Consider the following 13,141-nt stretch of genomic DNA (forward strand, 5'->3'; position numbering starts at 1 on the left):
TTGTCAGGCTTTTTCATCTTTTTTAATTTTCACTTTTTTCTAAATACTCCTTAGAGAGACTTCCTACCAGATCACTGCAAAAGCTCGCAAAAACCTTATTTTCCCTTGTACAGAGAGGTGTCACAGAAAACAGGGGATTCCTACACTTCTCCGCCTTCTTCCCGCAGCCATCACCTGTGTGCATGTGTGTTCCTACCATGTCCTGCCCATGGGACATGCTCAGCCTGTGTCACTGCCATTTCCATGCGCAGCTACTCCTGGCTGCCTGCCTGCAGGAGATGGCACACTGCAGAAAACCTTCCTGAACATTTGAACTTTCAAACTCCTGCTCAGAGTGCATCTGTGATGAAGAAATCTGTGATTTCCACCTGGAAAGGAGCTACTCACTCCACAGATGAACGCGAGCAAGCAGGCCGGAGGAGGTCATCCTCCCCCTCTACTCTGCCCTGGGGAGGCCGCATCTGGAGCACTGTGTCCAGTTCTGGGCTCCCCGGTTCAAGAAGGACAGGGAACTGCTGGAGAGGGGACGCAAAGGGCTACCAAGATGATGAGGGGACTGGAACAGCTCTCTTATGAAGAAAGGCTGAGGGACTTGGGTCTCTTCAGTCTGGAAAAAAGATGACTGAGGGGGGATCTTACCAATGCTTATAAATACTTAAAGGGTGGAGGTCAAGAGGATGGGGCCAGGCTCTTTTCAGTGGTGCCCGGTGACAGGACAAGAGGCAATGGGCACAAACTTGAACATAGGAAGTTCCACCTAAACATGAGGAGGAACTTCTTTACTGTGAGGGTGGCAGAGCACTGGAACAGGCTGCCCAGATTCTATAATCATAGAATCATAGAATTGTCTTGGTTGGAAACAACCTTTCAGATCGAGTCCAACCATCAACCTAACACTGACAAAGACCACCACTAAACCATGTCCCTCAGCACCACGTCTACCAACTTAATTCTTTAATGCATGTATGAGATTTTCTCAGAATCATGTCTGTTTAACAGGAGCTTCACAAAATAGCTAAAGAAAAGTCTCTCTCTTTCCTCTAGTTTTATTGCAGAGTCTAAGACCAGCCTGCTCTCCTGCCTGCTTCCAGCAGCGAAACGCTAAGGTGCTTGCTTTGAATATCTGTGCAGCTCCTTCGGTAAGTCAGTGATAAATTTTCTTTTGCTGTTTCCTAGGTTTATTTTCATTATTATTGTGGGTTTAGTTCAGTCAGCTTTAAACAGACAAATTCTTAGCCCTATCTTCTGCATTAGCCTTGTGCCTAGAACCCAGAGAAATACGGAGTATTTTCATACCATTGCATGTTAGACAAAATATAACATTTCCCCTCCTTTAAGTCAAGCTAGTGATCCACACATCAGTGCCCCGTTGCTCCTATCAACACTAATTCCTACCCTCTTAATCTCTGCTCCCCAGAAAAATAAGATTGGATATCTTCTGAAGAACGGGAAGTACTGAAGAATTGCCAGTAGTCCTCCAAAGACAGAGGTTCTGCATTCACTTCTCAAGACTTTTAGGTTTATGGCTCTGTTTCATACTGCATCTTTCCTTGCAAAGTACAGTAAACTAATACTTTGCAGTTTCTTTAAAAACGGCACTATTTTTTCTAATTTTTTTCTATTTTTTTTCTGATTGCGGACTTGACCAAAGAATATTATCGTCAATCCATTATTCCTCTCTATGACCTAAATTAATTAACAGAAAATGGCTCTAAATATACCAGGTTTAGTATCTTTGAGTGTGTTTTTTATGTTAACTTTAGCTACTGGAATTTGGGCTTCTTGGAAAAGCAAAAAGGACCAGCAGAACAGAAACCCAGCTGAAATGGCCATGGTTGGAGGCAGGAATATACATGTTTTCATTGGATTGTTCACTGCAACAGGTAAGTTTTCTTAAAGGACTTTTAAAAATTCTTCTTAAAACATATGCATTACATAGATCTGGGGGACTTTTCTATCAAAGCAGGTGAACTCCTTTAATGTCAGGGCAGATTTTACCTAAGTGTGGCTTTAAAGGAGTTTGGTTTCATGAATCATTTTGGGATGGATTCTTCCAAACCTCTTCACACGGAGCAGAACCTAATGTTTATGTAGATTCTTTTAAATTAAAGAGATTAATTTAAGAGTTTAGTTAAGCGTTAAAGAGTTTAATTTAAGAGTGACTGGAGAATGTGACACTTTTCATTAAGGAAGACTGGGGTCTTAATCTTGAAACAGTTTCTGTTATCCAGTGTGACAGAAGAATTTCACTCCTGGAACAATCCAGTTCTGTGTGGAATAAATTGGGCTCTCTCCTAAAGAAAAAATGTTTCCCCACTGACTGCTGCCCTCCCCTTCCCTTTTTTCTCCTTGCTGCCTGGCATCATCTGAAATTTGCTTCGCTGCCCAGTTTTTTGTGAAGAGTTCCCCATGTGGTACATGCCTGGCTAAGACACTTAAGCCCATGTTGTAGGTTTGTATTCTGACTGCAATGGCTGCTTGCATTTTTTTTTTGTAATGTCTATTTTCTTAAGTAATTTTCTTAATGTGAAGGTGATGCTTATGAAGGGTGGTCTATCAGTCACTGTAGAAAAACAAAGACAATTCTGTTTGCTCTAGAAAGAGACTTCCATTGAGAAAAACAAAATTAGAAATCAGTATATTCAAATTGCCTCTAAATGTCTAAACATTGAGCTTTTCCATGCGCACACAGATATTCCTTCTTGAACACGGGAAATCATTTAGGGTGAGATTCCAATACTGTTACTTGTACTCAGCAGCACCTCTCACTATGGGAGAAAACTCTAAAAAGAAAATAGAAATGCGCTTAAATATTTGTATGAGGAAAAGGCTTTACAAGCTCTCAGAGTGTTCTGCAAAACTAGCTGAAAGTATGTACTGTGATCCTTACATTTCCATCTGTCATGTTTACAGCCACCTGGGTCGGAGGAGCGTATATCAATGGCACAGCTGAAATTGTCTACCTGCCTTCAAAAGGACTGCTGTGGGTCCAGGCGCCTGTGGGATTTGCTTTGTCCCTTCTTATTGGTAAATAATTCACGTAATCAGGACACATAAGCTTTAAAAAAACAAACAAACAAAATCATATGAATGTATTAAGATGCATAAGAGGATACAGTACATTTTAAAGGAGATTTTGTTTCTCCAGTCTCCAATAGATCGAGAATAAGCATTTATAATGCTATCCTCTAAACTGAAGCATAATAAATTGGGGTAGCTTGGAGCTAGTGTAGAGTTTTGCCTGCTTGGAGCAATTCATAAGACAAAAATCTTATCTGAGAACTTTAGAAGCATGTGACTATGTGCATATTGCTTTTTTCTCATGATCTTTTATTCACAGACTATTGAGAGTATCAGTACCATTGTAATTTTTTCTTCTAAATTTCTGTGTGATGAAATAATACTATCTTAATTTTTCCACTGAGATCCATTCTTCCAAGTAGTGGGAATTGTCTCATCTCAGGATGAATTTGTGGTGTATCCAGCTTATCCCACTTTACAGCTGGTCGCTGTTTCGTTGAAACTAAGCTAAGTTGGCAGTGTCCTATACCTAACTTGCCATTGGACAAGAATTACTGGACTCACGCTGAAGTTCAGCTGTCTTGCCAAGACCAAATTTTCCTCCAGTCCACACTGAGTTATACCATAACTCTCTGGGGACATGGGATGATTAAAGCAAGGACACCAGTCCAACTGACGTGAATATGAATCAGGCTTGGAACTACATTGCCAGCATTTCTTATGTGAGTAATTCTTACTAAGGAAATTGGGGAGTGCAGGTCTGATCCTGCAGTCTTTACTCAGGTCAGCAGTGCCCAGACAAGCAGTCCTTTTGGCTCCCGCATTAGGTACAATACGTATTCTTTGGTTTTAATGAGATGGTTCTACATCTGAAGTCTAATATTCAGATGAAGCAGGGTCGGACTCAGCTCAATGTGCAGAATAAAACAATATGGTTCTGGGAAGAGACAATGAAGCCACCAAAATGCAAATGTAACCAGAAAAGGAACATATATCAACATGTTGCATCACATGGTCAAGGACAAAAGTTTGTCTCTTTTCTAGCCAAATATGGGTCTTCAATGCCTCACTCTGCCTACTGACCTTTTCCACGGGAAGCACTTCAGAAAACTTTGTGTCTCGGGTTGGTGGGTTATTGGAGATGGAGAGGAGACTATCTGTGGGGTATCCTCTGAGCTAAGTTCCTGTTACAGTCACACAGGTATCTTAAGCCATTTGGGGTGCCCCAGAGCATCCTAGCTGGCATCCAGTAGCCACTCTGGAAAGATGTAGATCTGCCAAAAGTGGAGGGTCATATCTGTTAGCTGTAAGCAGATGTCCTTTATAACCTGGGACATTTCAGATGGATACAACCTCACATTTAGGCAAGTGAATTGAGGCCCCTGTGTGTGGTTGGCTGCATCATTCTCTCGGGTCCATTATGTCCAATTCCATGCTCACTATACAGGTCTGATACACAAATACCATAGTATTCTTACTTTGTTTTCCTGGAATATAATACATGCAAAATTCTACCAAAATGTCATCACTTCTGATAGGTGGTTTCTTCTTCGTAAATCCAATGAGATCCAAGAATTATGTGACAGTGATGGATCCCCTTCAAGAAATTTATGGGAATGTGATGGGAAGCTTACTCTTCATTCCACCACTGCTAGGAGAGGTGTTCTGGTTTGCAGCTATCCTGGCGTCCCTGGGTAAATACTTACTTTGCTGTTGTATTTGTTAAAGGTCATGTGGCACGACTATCAGAGTTGCCACATTTGGGAATTGTGTTGGACTAAGCTGTGGAAAGTTGTGCTTCATGTCTCCTTTTGTGAGAGGAACACAAGCCTTTCTCATTTCTGGAAAATACTTTTTTAGCTGTAAAACAAATGGCATTAGTATATATTCATGATATTGTAATAGAGAGGTCTGGCAACATGAATTAGTACCTTCATCTTGCCTGTGGGAGAGCAAATGTAAAAAGGCAAAGTGCTTTGGCAAAGGCCACACAGCAAGGTAGCAACAGGAGCAGAAAGGGAACATGGTCCCTCCTGAGTCCTCACTCTGCTCGCTCTCTGTAGACCATGTGCTTCTCATACGGTGTGGCATCAAGGGAATAACATATCCTTTTTAACTCTGTATTCTGCACGTACGAAATCTTGTCTTAAAACACTTGACCACTGTCCTTGCCTGCAGGAGCAACAATGAGGGTCATCTTGGATATTGGAGGCTTTTTGGCTATCGTCATCTCAGCATGCACTGTCATACTCTACACTCTACTGGGAGGCCTCTACTCTGTTGCGTACACAGATGTCATCCAGCTGGTTTTCATTACGCTCAGCCTGGCAAGTCCTGTGCACTTCTTTGTTCCCAGATTCCTAAGGGACAAAAGCCTGCTCTTCCTTTCAGTATGCCTCAGACCAAAAATAACTCCACCACTAGCCCTCGCCCTGCAGTTCCTCTTCAGGAGAACAGGTCTCCTGAAACACCTTACAGTCCTTACGCATCTCAGGCAGTGCTCACACAAGGCACTGACCTTGCTGGGTGAACGTGGCTGCTCACAAGTAAGGTCTGCAGAACTTGTCCAGAGCAATCTTGACCGGAAAGGAGAGAGATCTGTCTACTGAAGGCATCAATTGACCCGAATTACAGACTTGTGTTCTTGATGATGCCATGAACCAGAAATACGTAGATTTAGAGTAAGGAAGGGGGAAAAAGGAAGACTCTTAGTCTGGGTTTAATCTTATGTAGCTTTATGTTCTACATCTACCTTAATTTCAATATCTGGATAGATTCTCCAAGAACAAGTACCCTGGGGAAATGATTAACTATTTCTGTTTCTGCTCTAGTGGATCTGCATCCCTTTTGCCCTGATGAACTCTGCAACGGAAAGTATTTATTACACTGCAACTCATGAATCTTACCAAGACCCTTGGATTGGGAAAATAGAAAAACAGTACCTTGGAAGGTGGCTGGATGACTTCTTCTTCCTGGTATGGAGTATTTCTTGGACAGATGATTGGTAGAAGGGATTGTGCAGGGACTTTCTGTCTAGAAAACTTGTGGGTTCTTCCAGCCAGGAGCCCTACATTGCACAGTTGGCAGAGTTAGGATGATGTGTAAAACCTTCTCTCAGCCACTATGCAGCGCATTGAATGGACCAGGGAGATCCAGGGCTCAGCTATGGGAAGGAAAAAAGCAGTAGGGACACTCCATCCTTTACCCACGTGAAGGAATGTACCTCTTGAGTAAGACCATCCAGGTAACTGGTTCCACTCCTGGCACTAAATGAGGCATTTCCTAGCATTTGAGAGGTTGGTCTTGCAACGTCCATAGCGTGCTTTTAACATAATTATGTAAAATTCCTCTATTTGAAAAAAAAAAAAAAAAATTAAAATGACACAACTGCAGGCCATCAGCAAGCATGGTGCCATTGGCTCCGCTGCACAACTCAACTTTTGAGCTACCGATATAACCAAGGCTACAGGAGGTTGTTATGCTCTTGCCAGGCTGGTAATAGGGACACACAGAAGCTTGAGCCTGTTTGGTGAGGACAGAATCTTCAGATTTTATTTGACGAAATTTGTCTGCTAAGAAAGTGAAAATGGTGATTTTATTTTTAATTTCGGGTTATACTCTAGCTAAGTTTTGGTAGGTTTTTACAAAAGTTCCATTCCTGAAAAGCTTCTCTTTTCCTTCCTCTGTGCCTCTTTTACTATGCCAAACAACTCTTTTTTAACCTGTTCTATTTAGCTTTCTCAGCCTGCCAAACCATTAACCTGTTTTGACCAACATTTCACACCCATCACAATGAAAACAAAGTAAAAAGACACCCTCAACCATGACAAATATCATCCTCGATAGGTAAAACTGGGCAAAGTTTGTGCATTTGAAGCGAGAGGTTTACAACGGTAAAGATCATCATCCCTCTGAAGGGATGGATGATGCCCTACAGCAGCCTGGTGGGTACCACCGGTAACATCTGAATGTTTCAGGTGCTTGGGAGCATCCCGTGGCAAACTTACTTCCAAAGAGTGCTCTCTGCTGCCTCACCAGGACAGGCAAGGCTAATCTCCTACCTCTCCGGACTGGGGTGCTTTTTAATGGCCATCCCCTCTGTGCTCATTGGTGCAGTTGCAGCATCAACAGGTAAAACTAAATCGTTTGTCTCTGAATAATTAACATGTTTTGGTCAAAGCTGATTAAAATGGTACCCAAAGAAGTCCTGATTTATACTTCAAATTACCTCGTCCTGTGTACCTAAAAGCCCTCAATGGGAGACCTGGCCACCAAGCCAGAAGGCTGTACCAGAAACGTGGAGCACTCTGAGGTTCAGTGTATGACTACCTAGAGACATTTAAGCAGCCCCAAGACCTGTTTAAAGCTATTTCATTGTGGTGAAATGGCTCCTTATGGATCTTGTGGCAAGAAAAGATGAAGGCAGACTCTGTAAAATGCTGTATAATCCTATTTTCCAAGAAATCTTATGCCTGCTTCTGTTAATGCCTTCTGTATGTAAGACCCAGTAATATTACTGCAGGTTGTTAATAACACTCAGGAGAAAACCTGCCTGAAGGAATCAAGAAGTTCAGTCCTTGAAACGCACAGCCCCAGCCCAGGAGATCAATCCTGTGTTGGTTTATAGGAAGGGTTAAAGAGCAGCCAGACCACCAAACTTGAACTCATGAATTCATCTGTGACTAGGGGCATCAGAGAAAAACTCCCTTCTCCTCCTGAGCGAGGTCTAGACGGTTGACCTTTAAGTGCACCGTTCCTGGAAACGCACAAAGTACAGCTATTTCTGTAGATGCTACTGGGGAAAAGGAAACTCTTTGATCTAGTGGGAGCTGCAGCATGCTCAGGGGAATCACAAAAGATAAAGAGAATCCAAAAAATGAATCCAAGTCCTACAACACTGAGTGTGCCTGCTGTGACTGGTTACCCCTGCTGCGACTGGTCCCTGTGGAAAGGCAGCTTCAAAGACAGCAGAAATGTCAGTGAAGGATTTGTAGTAACTTTTCCTTGTTCTGTTTTAAAGACTGGAACCAGACAAGCTATGGTCTTCCAAGTCCACTTGAGAGAGGGGAATCGGCAATGATACTGCCACTTGTTCTGCACTATCTCTGCCCAGCATACATCTCCGTTGCTGGTTTGGGAGCCGTCGCTGCTGCCGCAATGTCTTCTGCAGACTCAGCTCTACTCTCCGCCGGGTCCATGTTCGCTCACAATATCTACAGGAAAACCCTGAGGAAAAAGGTACTTGGTTACAACGTTCAGTAGTTTTGGAGTCAGGATAGATGCTTTTGTTTCAAGACTGTTTCAAGTCCAGTCTGCGTGGTCTGCAGGTAGAAGTGTCTGTCCTTCAGCTGCTGAACTGAGCTCTGGAGCCAGAGCTTCAAGCATAGGTCAGGGGTGTTCGTATCCCTGGTAGGGATACAAATACCCACACTGGTGAGCTTTGCTCTTTATAAAATGACTGACACAGAATTTGGTCTAGTATATTAATGGAAACAACACAAAACCATGATCCTTAAAATTACAGAGGGCAGCTCCATCTCCACGGTTGCCTGTCTTGGGTGGCTGTTGGCAGTGGCAGCAAGGGCTTGGTGGGAACCAGCCCAGGGCAGGGCAGTGCTGACCCCCCAGCCAGCAAACACCGTGTCTGTAATGTTGCAATCTCCTGTTCTACAGGCTACGGAGATGGAAGTCTTATGGGCCATGAGGACCTCCATGCTGGTGTTTGGGGCTGCGGCTGCCGGTCTGGCTTTTTACTCCAGCTCTGTCTATGACCTCTGGTTCCTCAGCGGGGAACTGGTGTACGCTCTGCTCTTCCCCCAGCTCTGCTGCGCCCTCTTTGCTCCCAGCACCAACGCCTATGGCTCGGCTGCCGGCTTCTTGGTTGGGCTCCTCCTGAGGCTGCTGGCAGGAGAACCTGCCCTCAGCATCCCCCCTGCCATCTGCTACCCAGCCTGCTCCCTGGTGAACGGGACCTACAGCCAGCTCTTCCCCTTTAAAACATTCACCGTGCTTGTCACCTTGGGGACAATCCTTGCTGTTTCGTATGTGGCTGTGGTTTTGTTTCGAAGGAACATCCTTCCCCGCAGGTGGGATGTTTGCAATATCACGGGGGGGGGCAGCACCCTCATTCCCCTACGGCAGATGAAGAAGCAGATGGGTTCGCCAATGGTTGCACTAGAAGAGAATCGCGATTAAATGTGGGGCCTCTTTGAAAGGTCATGGTGCATTCAACAATTAGAGCCTGGCACAAATAGCATTGCTCTTCCCTTTGCTTTCTCCAGTAATGAATTATTTAAAGTCCTCACAGAGTAATAAAGACGCACTCTGTTCATCCAAGGAGAATGTGTGACCTGCAAGTCTGCAGTGATTAAAGGCGCGTGGTGATGAAGCACAATCTTGTGGTGGTGACCATGGGCCACCACGGGCCCCAGCGGTGTTTGCTTCAGGGTTCTGCTGGTACCCCACCTGAAGGCAAAGCTACAAATCACGCTCCAACATTTATGGCATTCCCAAGTCACATACTTTTCTCACCACAAAGGACACAAATTAATGTTTAATAGATTGGGTATTCTTGATTTAAAAAAAAAGGTGAGCAAACCTGTTTCCATCACAACAGCTAGAATTTTAGCATAATCTCCCCTGGGGAGTTCATCAGACCTATAAAAACACAGATTACTGAGCACAGCGCAACCACCATAGCATTCCAGCAGTAATATCAGTTCAGCGCCACTCTTTGTAAGCTTTACAAAGCTTTCTTTGATACTGCAAGAAGTTTTGCATATGCCTCTCCCCAGCTGTGGTCTCAGGCCAAGCAGACAGTCTGCTGCCACATGGCTGAGGAGAGGACATCCCCTCTCATATGACCTGGTAGGGCAGAAGCAGCAAGATGAAGCAGCAGCCCTTATTTACTGGATAAGAAAGTTTTATGTAGCCACTATTTACAAAAACTCAACCAGCTGGAAAAAAGGAGGTGCCTGAGAGACTCTTCAACAAGTCTTCTCTAAAAAACCTGGTCAAATCACTCATGCAAAGGTGTTACTCGCGCAGAGCCGTGGGATGCTGTGGGACACATACACAAACTGGCGTGTGAGACCTCAGAGGACTGTGATGACAGAAAGGTGCTGGGAAGTGATCCTAAACCTGCCTGCAGGGACACGACACCCTAAGGGCAAGATCCCAAAAGATTCAAGCCTCAGGATCTGTACAGAAAAGCCCCTGGTACCTTGTTTGCATAAATTCTCAACGGGTCAGAAGAAAAGCAGCCCAGCTAACTAGTGAGTTCGGACTCTAGCCTGAAGTCTGATGGACCAAGGTCATCCCTCAGTGGGATGGGTCATTAAGACGGGAGCTGAAATAAAGATTCAGAAAGACCCTGCAGTGACAGCTCGTGGATGGCTGTCATTTTGTTCTTCCCTTGGTAGCCGTGCAGTGGCTCACCAAGACCCAGCAGGAACCACGCTCTGGGCAGCCCCTCACCACAAAACCTTTACAAAGTGGTTGTGGGAGCTGCTGTGCGTGGAAATATCTGGCACTGCTGGAGGGAAGATATTTGCTAACATATCCAAAATACCCCACAGCTCAGATACTCTGAGCTGCTGAGGGCGAAAACAACATGCTGCTCGGTGAATTGCTTCCAGCACGTGCTGAACACCATGCACGAGGTGAGAAACTCTGCTGGTGCCACCATGCACAGCTGCAGAAAGCTCAGCGAGGAGCCACGTGTCACTCTGAACTGACCCAAGGCAAGTGCAGTGTCTCGGGAGGAGGACTGGCAGCCCCAAGCTCTAGATATGGCTTTGATGACTATGCTCCCCATGGGGAGCATCCGTCTCCTTTAAAACATCCACCCTCAGCAAGGTGGAGAGCCTGCTCCTCAGACGTATCACACCGCTTTATGCTTTGCCCTGGTGTTGGTAAACACCCGCGAGCACACTTAACTTCCCAAGCACAGCAGTGCTGTTGATACGCTTTGTTAAACCAAGACCAGAAATTCTTTCCTGTAGAGATTGTTGTGAAATATTATTATTCTACGTCTAGAAAAGAGGAACAAAAAAAGGCTTTAAAATTGGAAGCATTAGCATTAACTATGGCCCTAGGCGGTCACCCACTGAGGTCTTTCACACCCCAGTGACTTGAGTGGGAGCATGCGAGGTCGTGCTTAGCTAAGGGAGACACTAAGGCTATCATTACCATAGCGCCAGAAGAACTGTGCTCTTGTTGTTAAATCGCAGTTGCCGTATGCTGACTCAAGCATACTCCCCTGCAAGATTTAGGGATGACCTAGTTTGGGGACCTGTATGTCCCTCTGTGTGGAGCAGACCAAAGCTGCCACAGCGCACTCGCACAAGGGCACGGACCTGCTGCATGGCCCAGACGAGAGGGTAACTCCAATGCCTTCATGTCCAGGTCAGCATCCATCCTCATCCCACTGACAGACCATCCCACCTAGTGGCTCTGAAAGACATATGATTAAATCTGGAGATATCTTGTCTCTGCACCACTGTGCCCAGCTTCTCCTGCTGTTCCCCTGCAGAGTCTCAAAGTTTGATATTAAAGCTTTTACGTGCTCACATGCTTGGCCTGATGGGCAGTAGATCCACAGCTTCCCAAGACAGCGTCGAAGAAGAGCACTCTGGGGTAGGACCTTGCTGAAGAGCATCACCACCACCATCACGTCACCACCCAGCGTCACCACAGAAAACTCCCAGCAACTTCAAATAGGAAAGTCTTAGGGCTGTAAGGGGTATCTGGCATACTCAGCAGGGTCACTTTGCCCTTACAAAGCTTCTCTGAACTAAAACACGCTCTGCTTCACATGGGGAGACAAAAATGGTAAAGACACAATTACTGTAACTCTCCTGAATGTTTACTGTTTTCCACCCTTATATGACTCCCTCCTCAGAACATACCCCAGCAAGCTTAAAAAGAAAACATTCATCAAGGTCAGGCAAAGTTTTGAAAGCAATTAGCTGCAAGTAAAATAAATATAAAAGCAATTCTAGCCTATACTTAATGACAAAATGCCTGGTTGTTCCAGCCCAGCACACCCAAAGTCCTTGAGGTGTTGCCAGCATGGGGGATAATGACCCAGCTCCTATGAAATCATTCCTCTCGTGGGTTACTGCCTCCAGTTCAGCATTCCTTTCTTTTCTTTGCCCCCCTTTATAAAAAGTTTGCTCACGCACTGGAGGGCCCCAGTTTACCTCTCCACTTGTGGATTTACCTCCTTTGCCCCTTAGAGGTGTCCATGCCAACGACTCTGTACAGTTCAGTTTTCATTAACTTTTCCGAGACTAGACAGCTGCTACCTGTTTCTGGCACTTTCAAAGTTAATAATATCCTATCTGTCATGTCTAATTAAAAAATAAATAAATAAAAAGAAGATCTGCAATTTAGGAAGCATTTGGTTTGCAATGAGTTCTCAGCACCTCACCAGTTCCTCACCAGGGATCTTTGTATGTCTAGTTTACGCAGATGAGAGGAATAGGAACATAACACTTCTGAAGGGAAATCTGCATCTCTTCCCCTTCTCACTTATGCTCATTTGTAGGATTTCCTAAATGTGTCCTCACCAGAGTAACAGCTGGTGTCCAGCAAGAAAGCAAAGAAATGCTTGCAGGTTTGCCAGACTCTTCTAGTACTGTCAGGGAGATACTTCCATGTGAGCAATGAGCTGTGTGGGGCCAAGATAGTCCTCTCGTTGTTTCCACACAAATGCCATGCTCTCTGGCTTTACCCCACATGCCATACACCAATCTTCCAAAGTTCTCAGACTTTACTACAGCCTCTGCTGGAGAATACATCAGCTCAGCCAGCAGAGCTCTTTGGTCTTCTAACAACTTTTCCTGCTCTAGATCACCACTGACTTTCGTGGTCCTACAACAAGGGAAGAATTCAAAGGCAATAACCCCCCATAGCAGGAGATCCGTAAATCCAGAAAAATAGCCAGCTTGCGTTGCTGATCCTTAGCACTTGGAGGGAATAATCAAAAGAAGGAGAATAATGTGAACTGGAGTAAGGTTTCCATTATTAGACACAAAAGCATGAACATCCCAAATGTCACATAGCTAAAGTTTTCCTTAAGTCTACTGGGAAATGTCTTCCTTCAACATTAAACAAC

At 44.7% G+C, this 13,141-nt stretch overlaps 1 protein-coding gene across 3 annotated transcripts; it reads left to right on the top strand.

Annotated features, from left to right (window-relative positions):
* On the top strand, nt 1-9,495 carry LOC141737967 (high affinity choline transporter 1-like). Of its 3 annotated transcripts, XM_074572983.1 has the most exons (10): nt 1-1,139; nt 1,418-1,489; nt 1,764-1,883; nt 2,914-3,027; nt 4,560-4,715; nt 5,200-5,348; nt 5,853-5,996; nt 6,999-7,152; nt 8,042-8,259; nt 8,695-9,495. In XM_074572983.1, the coding sequence occupies exons 3-10, from the start codon at nt 1,826-1,828 to the stop codon at nt 9,214-9,216; spliced, it is 1,515 nt and encodes a 504-aa protein (XP_074429084.1). In that variant the 5' UTR covers nt 1-1,139; nt 1,418-1,489; nt 1,764-1,825; the 3' UTR covers nt 9,217-9,495. The 3 variants fall into 3 exon arrangements, with proteins under 3 accessions (XP_074429084.1, XP_074429082.1, XP_074429083.1); XM_074572981.1 differs by having other exon boundaries at nt 1,418-1,883; XM_074572982.1 differs by lacking the exon at nt 1-1,139 and having other exon boundaries at nt 1,219-1,883.
* Nucleotides 9,496-13,141: the final 3,646 nt, after the last annotated feature.

Source organism: Larus michahellis, chromosome 1 (genome assembly GCF_964199755.1).
Source record: "Larus michahellis chromosome 1, bLarMic1.1, whole genome shotgun sequence".
NCBI classification, from domain to species: domain Eukaryota; kingdom Metazoa; phylum Chordata; class Aves; order Charadriiformes; family Laridae; genus Larus; species Larus michahellis.

Excerpts from the sequence above, each read along its gene's own strand:
- LOC141737967 (XM_074572981.1), top strand. The coding sequence starts at position 1,706 with ATGGCTCTAAATATACCAGGTTTAGTATCTTTGAGTGTGTTTTTTATG. Across the intron at positions 4,716-5,199 it reads AGCTATCCTGGCGTCCCTGG|GAGCAACAATGAGGGTCATC; the intron begins GTAAATACTTAC and ends CCTTGCCTGCAG. Across the intron at positions 5,349-5,852 it reads TTTTCATTACGCTCAGCCTG|TGGATCTGCATCCCTTTTGC; the intron begins GCAAGTCCTGTG and ends TTTCTGCTCTAG.